Genomic DNA, 12,570 nt, shown 5'->3' with positions numbered 1-12,570 from the left:
TTATTATTATTATTATTATTATTATTATTAAACAAGAAGGAAAGAGGAGCTAAGCATTGGTATTTAGAAATTCTGCTGGGGCCAAGACATTTTCAGAGGATGGGAAATACTAGAAAATAACAATAGAAAAATCAGAATTTGTATCCCAGTTGCAACCTTATCTGACAACAGAATCGTTTTGTGCTGCCATCATTTTTCCTTATTCTCTGGAAGACTTCTTTAGGTGGCAGCTTCCTTTAAATTTTAACTATTATCATGAAAAACCCTTTGAAAGAAAGATTCAGTGTTATCATAACTTATAAGAGACCCACAATATGCAGAAGAGAGTGGAATCCTATGATAAATGAGATGACATTAAATCAATCATAAATTCAGAGGTATGTATAGAAAACCTTTTAAAATGGGCCACAGCTGCTGACGCAAGAGATAGCACACCATAGGTGATCAATGTTACACAAAGCTCTGCCCTTATAAATACTGAGAATTTTCTCACTGTAGTTATGTTGAAAGTATAAAGAAAATAAAGTGATGATTATTTCTCTGCTGATAAAATGTGTACTGCTCTGTAAATGAGTGCTATATTATTACTGTGCAACAATAATAGCATTAAAAATGTTACTGTCAGCAGATTAGTGTCACAGATGATTTGGTTCATAAAAAATTGTAGACTTTGAGAAAATAAAGTACTGGAAGTCATTTGCTACTTGATGTTTTTTGTGTTAAAAAAAATCAGTAGGATGTACAACACACATGCATACATGGAAAGACTCCCAGCATCCCTTTAATCTGAATGCTTATTTGAACTTTCTTGTAGTTGTATTTTGATTTCAAGTTATTCTAGTATCCCTTTTACACATATTCTATCCTTCTAGGTAAGGAGAGAATTGGGAAATAAAAAGGTGGTGGGAGATGGCAAAGGCAATGTGGACATTTAAATTCTCCTTCAAATTATTCTATTGTGAGCTTTTTCCCTTTCTGCCTTGGCTTTTAGTAACTGCCTTCTGGAAAATAAAAGCTTCGAGGATAATAAAAGAAAATGTTATCTGATCTTGCTCTTCCTCGGATATATTAGGAAGCTAGGAGAGATGAGTTTACTTTTTCTTTCTGAAGTGCCTGAGCAGTTTTTCTAGCATTAAGAAGGATGACTCAAAAAAAACTATTTCTCAAGATTTTGGTAACCCGTATGGCTACCAAAATCCTGAGAAGAGACTGACAGTAGCATTAATAGCATTAATGTTTCTTTTAAAAAATCAGGTTCATTCTCCATCCAAAATTTTTATTTTCAGGCTTTCTTAAATTTTTACTTAAATGTTATTTTTCCAGGTAAATATTGATGAGCAGGCAGCCTCTTTTTTTTTTTTGAATTTTTATAAAAATTTATTTGAGCCAAACAGAAGATATGTCTGGAAGCAAGATCTCAACAGACGAAGAAAAATACTTCTGGCAGTGTCTTTCAAGAGTTGGTTTTACATAGGATTCAGTTTGAATTCCTGTAGATTTAATTGGTATTGAAATAGTCTTCGTATAAAATGTTTATTTTTGAAAACAAACGTGTATCCATATCTATTCATGTATTCTTATGTTTGTCTACATTACCTTGCAAAAATGTATAAGAAACTGGTAGCACTGATTGCTCTAAGGGGAGCAAATGGGGTTTGGAAGATCTACCTTATTCTATATATCCTTTTTTATACTTGCAATTCCCCCTGTGTTTGTACTTATTAAATTTAAACGTAGAAAGGAAAAAGGAAAGGTTGATTTCAACAGTTTTAAAGATCTCCTATTCTCTTTTACAGTGATATCTTGAGAGAAGATGGGAAAGGGCTGCAAAGTTGTGGTTTGTGGCTTCTTATCTGTGGGGAAAACAGCAATTTTGGAGCAGCTTCTTTATGGGAATCATACTGTTGGTAAGATGACTTTTCTCTAGTTTCTCTTTAGGTTCTGGGCCTTGTTAGGGGCCTTTTGTTGGTCATGCTAACCTAAAGATGGGTGACGGTACACCAAAGTGAGGTTTAATCCAGAGACACCGAAAGGATCATAGAAGTCAACAGAATGGGAGAGGAAAAAATAGAAAAAAAACATCTTTTATAATATTGAAGTTCAAGAGGAAAAAATAGAAAAAAACATCTTTTATAATATTGAAGTTATCGGAAAGAAAACTCTGTGTGTGTGTGCTTTCTACATGTGTGGTTTCCTGTGATTTACATAATGAAGAGTGGTCTTGGAGTCATAGACTCACTGACTTAAGAGTAACGCTGAGGGTGGTTCCATAGAGTAGTGGTGAACACGTCTGCTTTACATGCAGAAGGTCCTGGGTTTGAGCCCCAGCAGAGCCATGGCTCATACCCTGGGTGTGCCAGGCCCCAGGTGCACCAAATAAAAAAATTTAAAAAAAAATTGCATTTAAAAAAAAAAGTAACACTGAATGATCCTTCATTCTTATTTCAAACATGACTTCCCAATACTGCTGTGTAGGTTTGTTTTAAAAATGGGAGATACAGCTCTTTGCTACAGTATGACCCAATTTTGTGAATTGGATTATCTCATTCATTTAGTCATTCATTGAGTTAAATCATTACTAAATACTTCCTATATGAATCCAGGCTGTGATGAGGCTTCATGAGAATTCAGAGGTGAAGAAGACACGTTTGGCTTTAAGGAGTTCATGGTTTAGTAAGGAAGACAGACATTACAAGTTAGAATGCAATGATGTTTTTGTTAGAGAAGAAAGTAGATTCATAGATCTTCGAAGTATTTGTCTCTGGCAAGTAGCTTAGAGCACATTTCTATTTTACTTTTATTAACTGTTTTGATGAGCTCTGCTTCTCTTCTACCTTCCCAAAATAATGTTTAACAATTTTGGTTAAATCCATATTTAGTTTTTATTATGGTGCCCGTGCCAGCAGTTCTCAAACTTTTTGGTTTCTGAATACCTCCTGTCATAAAATGCTGCACTATTGGTTCTTAAATTTTTACCTCCAAATTGTAATTTATGCCTATGCAAAAAAAAAAAAAAAAATTATGCCCAGCAGAGAATCCCTTTATCCTCTTAAAAAGCCACAGACAGCTTTTGTTTATATAATAAAGGCTATATCTTTTGATATTTTTCCTGTAGTAGAAATTAAAACTGAAAAATTCAAAAAATACTTATTAAAATAATGACAGTAAACTTAACACATGCTAAGATAATGTGTTTTATGAAAAAAACTACATTTTCAAAAAAATTAGAGCATTGATTTACATTTTTGAAAATCTAATGTCTAGGTTGACAGAAAGTAGCTGGAATACTATATTTACCATATTATGTTGTTTTACTTGAAATAAATGAAGAAAAATCTGACCTTATGCAGATACGTAGTTGGAAAAGGTAGGAGTATTTAAGACTTTCTAGATAATTGTGGATATTCTTTGGTATTTCACAAAAAGCCAACATGTGATGATTATTTAAAGGTTATTGCAATATGGAATCTGAAACTACATAAGTGAACTTTTCCTATTCTATTATGTTAAATTCTCATTGATCTGTCTTGCACTTTAAATGGGTTTTTTTACCCAACCATGGCTTTTTCACATCATTAACTGGTCATTTGGAAAATACTGGTTCCCTGAGATTAGCAGATCTTCCAAATAACATTAATGTCATCACCAATCTCATCAGTGTGGAGAAGCTATCAAATTCATGGTGATGGATACAATTCTAATTTCTGCTTGAGAGCTCAAATTTTATCATTGACAACAAACACTGCTAGTTATTTTCCTTGAAATGATAGTCTCCCTTTATTCATTTTTGAGAAAATGGCTGTCAAATATCCTGACTAACCATGATTTTTCTATCATTTCTTCTTTTTTAAAAAGTGTCTAGTTCAGCTTGCAACTCAAACACAAGAGCTTTTCCTCTAGATAATTACCGTAATTCATTTTATAGAAATAGTTTATGCATACTTCCCATTAATCATATAGAGTATTAAAAAACACAAATATATACTCAAGATTGAGATTTAATAAAATTAGTAAATTTTACTGCTTCACGAAGGACATTCTTAAGTGAATAGCCTCAAACTGGAAACAGCCCAAGTTTTTGTCAAGATAGAAGAGATAAATAAATTGAGGTATATATTTATACAATAGAATACTGTAAAGCAATGATGAGGAAGTGAAACTGGCTTTTTATTTTTTTAACTGCAAGTAAGAGGTGGTGAAGAATACAACTGCTAATACCATTGATGCCACTGCCTTGATTTGTACTAAGGCACCAGCAGTTTTACCCACTATTGCTTTTGCACTGCCAGTGCAAGTGTCAACATAGTGAAAAAGACAGATGTCTTCATGTTATTATGAAAATAGTTTTGCCCACATGGATTCCCTGAAAGGAGACCTCAAGGGATCTTTAGACCACACTTCGAGAGCTACTGGTGCATGTAAATATTCTCAACTAGAGCAGCGGTGTGCAGTATGACTGTTTCTTTTCTTTCTTTTTGTTTTTATGGAGCCTAATATTTGCTTTATTTGTCATTTCTTTAGCATTGTTTATACTTTTTGTTAATCCCTCCAAGATGTCCAGATGTTTCTCAATTTTCCAGGTCAACTCAGGTAATCCTTTTTTTCCCCTTGGAGATAGCCTTCCAGTAGCTAACATCCTAGGCCTATTGCACAACTCTCACCATGGAACTTCCCTTTACCTTTCTTTCCTCCTGGATTTGATTTCTGTTTCCTGGATCTCTTGTCATCTTCTTTTGATTTACACCCTTTTTTTGGTGGAGCACATCTCCAGTAATTTTTTTATGTTGAAAAGGTTGTACAGTGGAATGGGGCGTTGGGTGATGACAGACCTCAAAATGCCTTCTATGCCTGGCACATAGTAATAGTAATCTTGGGGCTTCTGAATAGAGATATTTACTGTTGCTCCTGTGATTCTCTTTACACCTGTGTTGGGTGCTGTTTTCTGGATCTGGAATCTTCCTCTTTCTATGATTACATGCTAATTTTGGAGAGCCCCCTCAAATAGGTTCCTGAAAAAATGTATGTGATACATTTTTTTGAGGCTTCACATGCTTGAAAATGTCTTTATTTTACACTCACAATTGAATTATAATTTCGATGGGTAGAGAATTCCAGGTTGAAAATAATTTCCTTTCAGAATTGTGAAGGCATTCTCCATTTTTATCTATTCTCCTTTTATTATAAAATGCATCATACATATAGCAAAGTACATAAAACACATATGTGGTTTAATGAATAATTATAAAACCGACCTTTGCATAATCTCCACGCAGGTGAAAAAGTAGAACATCGAAGGCACTCTAGTAGCTTCCCATGTTTCCCTCTCCAGTGACAACCTAGCTCTTCCCTTGGCTTTTGGTTAGTCATTCTCTTCATAGTTTTGCCACATTGCTAAATAATAGTTTATTTTTGCCTGTTATTGACTTATATAAATGGACTCATGTTATATAAATTCTTCAGTTTCTGGCTTCTTTTACTTTATTTGTAAGATTCTTTCATATTGTTCTAGTTAGCTGTGATTTAATTTTCATTGCCTTTTCATATGAATACACCTCAATTTATTTATCTCTTCTAACTTGATGAACATTGAGCTGTTTCCATTTTGGGGCTATTAGGAATAATGCTGCTATGAACAGTCTTGTACATGTATCCCAGCTATTATGTGGACAAGTTCTGGGGTATATATCTAGAAGTGAAATTGCTGGTTCATAGAGTATGTATATCTTCAATTTTACCAGATTCTATTATCTTCTTGCTTCTACTGTTGCTTTTGAGAAGCAGAGAGCCATTGATATTCTTGCTGCTTTAGATGTAAAACCTTTTGTAGCTTCTCTTTCTTGTCCCCAGTGTTCTGAAATTTCACAGTGATGTATCATGGAATTAGTCTGTTTTCATCCACGGTACTGGGCACTTGGTGGGCCCTTTCAATATGGAAATGCATATTCTTCAGTTCTGAATTATTTTGTTGATGCTTTCCTTCCTCTGTATTCTCTTCTCTCTTTCTGGATGCTGGACCTTCTGGGCTAGTTATCTAATTTTTTCTTCCTCCTGTTTTTCATTTTTCAATATTTTGTTCCCACTTTCTGAGAGTTTTCCTTATCTTTACTTTCCAGCCCTTCTATTGAGGTTTCATTTCTTAGTATACTACTCTTATTTCATGGATTCATTATCCTATGTCTTTGAGTAAAATATTGGGTGGTTTTTTTCTTTTTCTTTTTTTTCCCTTAGGTACTCTTTTCTGATTTTTGGTCTCTCTTTTCCTCAGATATTTGGTAATCCTAGATTTTCTTGCTCCTACTTAAGAATGGAGAACTAAAAAGTTAATTGAAAGCCGTAAGCATGTGGTTAAAATTTATGACATTGAGCTTCACTATATGGTGATCTGGATGGGGCATTTGTTGGGGAACCCTAGAAGTCATCATATTTAGGACTTTACCTTTTTCACTGGCCAGATTCCCTAGATTCTTTTGCCTAGAGGATAAAGACTTGGCTGCCAAAGTTTTGGGAGCAAAGGGAGCATGTCACTTAATTGCCCCTTATTTTCACTGTGGAATTCATACCCTTTATCCTCCAGTCTAAGCATCCTGTTTACCCTCTCCAAAAATTGTACCCTGAGTCTTCTGCTGGTACAGTGTAGGGGTAGTTGTCCAGCATCTTGGAGTGGGAGAGATTTAGAGAGCTAATGGAAGAATCATGACATAAGTTGATTTATACAGTAACAAAATCTCAAAAGGTCTAAGCTTAATGGGGAGAGAAGGGGAACTAGACTGGCTTTTGATAAAACATCTACCAAAAGTCTTGGTAGCTTTTTCTGTAAATATTTTTGTAATCAAAGGCCAGATAAGTTTATGTCTTAATAGAGTAACTTTTAATTTCCTAATGGTAGCTTAATTTATCACAGGATGATACACATACTCAAACTTATGAATAATTGTCCCTTTCTAAACATTTAACACATTCTTTAATGTAAAGAATTATGCTGATGAAAGTAAATTTTTGATCTCATGATCCAGTGTTTATTGTTACATGATTATTCCTTTTAGTCTAATACTTTATGAAATTTTTTTTTAATACTTGTAGACATTTCTTGTAAGGTATCTGTAACATCATTCTGTAGTATTTAGGTTGTTTAAGAAAACTATAGCAAGAGTTTTCAAAAACCTATAATATAGTATGTTTTATTGGTATAGGATGTTATCTATATGATTCAATACCTCTGGAGGTAGCTCATATTTAAATATGAATGTGATTACTGGGACAGCACCATACCTATCTTACATGCCTTTCCCAATATACATTAAAATTCAAAGTGTTCATCTCCCCTTAATTCTCTTATCAACAAATGATTATTGAATACTTGTTGTGTACACAGAATGTTTCCTTTCTCTCAAGGAACTTATAGACTAGTTGAAGAGACAAACCTGTACAAATGGAGCAAAATAAAATACATCTTAAAACGATCACGCAGGCAAGAAAGGGCATGCAGTTGGGACAGTTATCCATTCATTCATTCGTTCATTCATTCAGCAAACATTTACTAAGGACTTTCTATGTTTGTGAGTCAATTCGTTAATCCTCAGAGCTATCAAGGTAGATTAGCCACAGTGCTAGCTCTCAAGGAGTTTAAACTCCAGCTTTAGAGGGGACCGATATGAAGGTTTAAGTATAAAATGGTATTATCTGTAGGAGCAGAAAGGAGGGAAAGGGATAATCAGGAGAGGATCCACAGCATTGACATTCGAGCAGAGCCCGGAAAGGTTACAAGGTGTTTACCAGGTGTAAACTGAACAATTGCAGTGGTTCAGGTGAAGATGACACACCAGTGAGAATGGAAAGAGGCAATGTATATTAGGCACATGTTTCTTCAGTAGAGTGTTTTATTTATGGTAACTTTCGCCCACACTTTCCTTGTTGAAATAGAACTCTAAAGACTGCCTGAGTGGATGGGGATCAAAAAAAAATCAAGGAGGAGGAACAGGTGTGGGAGGAAAAATAACAAGTTTTGTTAGTTTGAAGAACTTGCAGGACACATAAAAGTGCCCAATAGGCACTTGTGAATTAAAGCCTGGTGCTCAAGCCCACACTGGACATAGAAATTTTTGAGTCCCTTAAACAGATCCTGGAAATAGTGGAAGTTGTACAGGAAAAAAGCAGCAGATTTACCCTAGGTCCTGCCCTTGGGTCTGATGGGATGCTTTGTTGTTGAAGCTACTTTTAAAATCAGCCTTTACTTCTCCAGTTTAGGTATTAAGTTCTTTGATTCTTATTACAGTTACTTTTTAAAAATAATAGATCTCATTGCTAAATTTGTATTTCTACTTTTGTTTCTATACAGAAGAAATATTTTTAAAAAGCACTTTGTTTATTTACTACAACTACCTTTCATTTTAAAGAAGTTAGTAAATGGAAATATGATCCTTATATGTAGTAAATAGAGAAGCTAGAAAGCCAACTTCTAAAGGATAAAAAAATACTCAACAATTGGTACCGAGTTATCCAAAAAGAGTAATTTTTAAAATTGAGGTATAATTAACATACTAGTTTCAGTGTAGAACCTAATGATTCTGTATATGTATATATAAGAATTTGTTTTTAATACCAGGAATGGAAGATTGTGAAACAATGGAAGATGTATATATGGCTTCAGTGGAAACTGATCGGGGAGTGAAGGAACAGTTACATCTTTATGACACCAGAGGCCTACAGGAAGGGGTGGAACTGCCAAAGCATTATTTTTCGTTTGCCGATGGCTTTGTTCTTGTATACAGTGTGAATAATCTTGAATCCTTTCAAAGAGTGGAGCTACTGAAGAAAGAAATTGATAAGTTCAAAGACAAAAAAGAGGTAAGTGGGTATATTAAAAATGTCAACTATGAATTATAATACTATTTAAATTGTAGCATGGATTTTGGAGCAGTTAAAATGTTTTTAAAGCATCACCATGTATTCATGTTATCTTTAATTTTCATTTTTTTCTTAGCCCAGGAAATAAAGGACTGACTGAGTTCAGTCAAGACCAGCACTTGACTTTCTGCCTTTGCTTGTTACCATGTATAAGTTGAATTTTAATGATTTCATATCTTAAGTACTACATAGTTCGTTTCATATTGTTTAGGATCACTGTTTCCTAAGGCTCTCTATTGTCTCCTAGGCTAAATAGGATTCTTGTAGTCAGCCTTACAAAAAAAAATTTAATAATTATTGGGTACCACCCATTTACTACTTAAAAGTAAGATCTTTACCATGGTCTCAAGTCTTATATGACTTGGCTCACGCCTATCCTTTTCATCCTATCTTTATCATTCTATTCCCCTGTCACTGTACACCACTGGCATTGGTCTACTTTCTGTTTTTTCAACATGATAATTTTGTTCCCCTATTAGGTCCTTCTCAATTACTGTTTCCCCTGCCTGGAACTCTCTTACCACAGATCTTTTTCCAGATCTTCACATGGCTGACTCCTTATCATCCAGGAGTACATCACATAATGTACTGGTTAACAGCATTGGCTAGATATTTTTAACCTAGATATTTATATTTTATTTATTCTTATGATAAACTTTTTGTTTTGAGAGAATTGTATATTCACATGCAATAAGTGAGATCCTTATCTAGTTTCGCCTGGTGCCAGCATCATGCAAAGCTATAGTACAACATCACAACCAAGATACTGACGTTTATACAGTCAAGATACAGAACATTTCCATCACTGCAAGGATCCCTCACATTACCATTTTATAGCCACACCCACTTCCCTCCCACTGCCACCCCCGTCTTAATCCCTGACAAACACTAATCTGTTTTTCATTTCTAGATATGTTAACTCATTTCAAGAGTGTTAATGTAAATGGAATGATACAGTATATATTTTTTCACTTAGTATAATTCCCTGGAAAGTCATCCAAGTTATTGCTGAATGGTATTCCATGGTATGTATGTACCAAAGTTTAATCATTTACCTGTTGAAGGACATCTGGGTTGTTGATATTTATTTTTATTATTTTGAATACTTATTTACTTTGTGAATAAATACCAATTTTCATAAGGTTCAGTCTTAAAATCATGTAAAACAAATTGAATGCTCCCTTCCGACTGTTTTCCTTCTTTCTCATCTTAACAGATAAATGCTGTTACTTTCTGGAGTATCCTCCCGATTCTCCTCCCAGTCCACCACAAAGTTGAAAGTCTAGTTCAGTGAACACTCATATACTTGATACTTGAATCTTGGCTCAGCACCTCAACTTTTCTGCCTCAGTTTCCTTATCTGTAAAATGGGGATAATAATAGTATCTCCCTCATATGGTTTTTACAGGGATTTAAGAAGCACGTTCATTGAGCAAGTGTTTATTGTGCCTGGCATTGTTCTAGGCGAGGTGCAGGGAATATAATAGACAAAAAAACAGTCCCTGTTCCCATAAAGCTTCTATTTCGGGGATGAGTGGGGGAGAGCCAATGAACAGATATACATTATGAAGAGTGACGCTATGCAGAAAAGTAAAATAGTGGGGAATGAGGGTACTACTTCCTGTAGGGTGATCTGGGAAGGTCTCCCTGAGAGGTGACTTTTAGCAGAGATTTGAAGGAAGTGAGGGAGGGAGCCCAGCTGACGTGTGGAGGAGGAGTACTCAAGGTGGAGGGACTAGGGACTCGGTGGTGCAAGGGTCTGGGTCAGGAGTTTGCTTGTCATGTTCAGGAACAGCAGTGAGGCCAGAGTAGGCTAGGAAGAGTGTGGAAGGAGATGAGGGCCACACTTTGGATTGGAAGCCACTAGTTTTGAGCTGAGGAATGACATCATCTGACTGAGGTTACATTTATTTTCATGTTCGTTTTTAAAAAATTGAATAGGTAATGTTTACATATGGTTCAAAAATAAAAATGATATATAAAAAGTACTATAGTGAACTCTAATTCCCACCTCTGTCTTTACTCACTGAGTTCCTGTACCTCAGGTGCATTCTTTTTATATTTTCCCATTTCACTAGTTATGGGGCATCCTTCCAAATTTTCTTAATGTAAGTATACATAAGTAGGAATAACAAATATATTTTTTTTCTTATTTTTCTCTTTCTTACACCAAAGGTAGCATGTTGTTCTGCACCTTGTATCTTTCATGTAACATATTTTGGAGTCCTTTCCATATTAGTACTCAGATTCTTTTTTTTTTTTTTAACAATATTCATTGTGTGGATGTAGATGTATCATACTTATTCATCCAGTCCCAGACTGATGAACACTAGGGGTATTTCTAGTCATTTGCTATTATGAACTATATACAATGAATATTTATTTATATTGAGGTAACTGGTTAATAGCATTATATAAGTTGCAGGTATATAACACTATAGCATGCTCACCATCAAAAGTCCAGTTTCCATGCATCACCATGCATTTAATCCCCTTTACCCATTTCGCTCTCCCCTACCCCTCCCCTAGTTCCTCTGGTAACCACCAGTCCATTGTATCTATGAATTTGTTTTTGTTTTGTTTTTGTTTTATATTCCACATGAGTGAAATCATATGGTTTTTGTTATTTTCTGTCTAGCTTATTACACTTGATGTAATACTGTCACCTCAAGGTCTATCCATGTTGTCAAAAATGATAATATTTCATCTTTTTTAATGGCTGAGTAGTATTCCATAGTGTATATATGCCACATCTTCTTTATCCATTCATTCATCAATGGACTCTTAGGCTGTTTCCATATCTTAGCTATTGTAAATAATGCAGTAAACATCAGGGAGCATATATCTTTTCGAATTATGGTTTTTATATTCTTAGAATATACCCAGAAGAAGATTGCTAGATCATACGGCAGTTCTTAATTTTTTGAGAAACCTCCATACTCTCTTCCATAATGACTGCACCAGTTTACAATCCCACCAATAGTGTACAAAGATTCTCTTTTCTCCACATCGTAATGCTTGTTATGTCTTTTTGATAACAGCCATTTTGATTTGCCTTTCCCTATAATTAGTGATGTCAAACGTCTTTTCATGTGCCTATTGGCCATCTGTTTATCTTGAAAAAATATCTATCAAGATCATCTGCCCATTTTTTAATCAGGTTGTTTTTTGTTGAGTTGTTTTGAGTTCTTTATATATTTTGGATATTAACCCTTTTTCAGTAGTATCGTTTGCAGATATCTTCTTCATTTGGTTGGCTCCATTTTTATTGATGGTTTCCTTTGGTGTGAAGCTTTTTTAGTTTGATGTAGTCCTATTTGTTTATTTTACCTTGCCATTGGATTCACATCCACAAAAACATCGCTAAGACTGATGTCCAGAAGCATAGCGGCTATGTTTTCTTTTCTCTATGTATTTTATGGTTTCAGGTCTTACATGCAAGTTTTTAATACATTTTGAGTTAATTTTTATGTATGGTATGAGATAATGGTCCAGTTTCATTCTTTTGCATGTGGCTGACCAGTTTTCCCAATACCATTTATTGAAGAGACTTTCCTTTCTCCATTGTATGTTCTTAGCTCCTTTGTTGTAAATTATTTGTGTGGGTTTATTTCTCGGCTTTCAATTATGTTTCATTGTTCAGTGTGTCTGTTTTCCTGCCAGTAC

General features: G+C 34.7%; 1 protein-coding gene across 5 annotated transcripts in view; it reads left to right on the top strand.

Annotated features, from left to right (window-relative positions):
* NKIRAS1 (NFKB inhibitor interacting Ras like 1) overlaps positions 1-12,570 on the top strand; it is a 38,121-nt gene that overhangs the window by 15,132 nt on the left and 10,419 nt on the right. For all 5 annotated transcript variants that reach the window (XR_001517820.2, XM_015597269.2, XM_015597261.2 and 2 more), the window contains 2 exons: positions 1,797-1,907; positions 8,603-8,844. Coding sequence is in view for 4 of the 5 variants with exons in the window: in XM_015597269.2 (XP_015452755.1) it covers positions 1,814-1,907; positions 8,603-8,844 (336 nt within the window). In the remaining variant the exon portion in view is untranslated. The remainder of the gene's footprint in view (positions 1-1,796; positions 1,908-8,602; positions 8,845-12,570) is intronic.

Source organism: Pteropus alecto, unplaced genomic scaffold (genome assembly GCF_000325575.1).
Source record: "Pteropus alecto unplaced genomic scaffold, ASM32557v1 scaffold10, whole genome shotgun sequence".
Taxonomy (NCBI): Eukaryota; Metazoa; Chordata; class Mammalia; order Chiroptera; family Pteropodidae; genus Pteropus; species Pteropus alecto.
The sequence above is the reverse complement of the archived record's forward strand: the minus strand, read 5'-3'. Positions and strand labels throughout refer to the sequence as shown.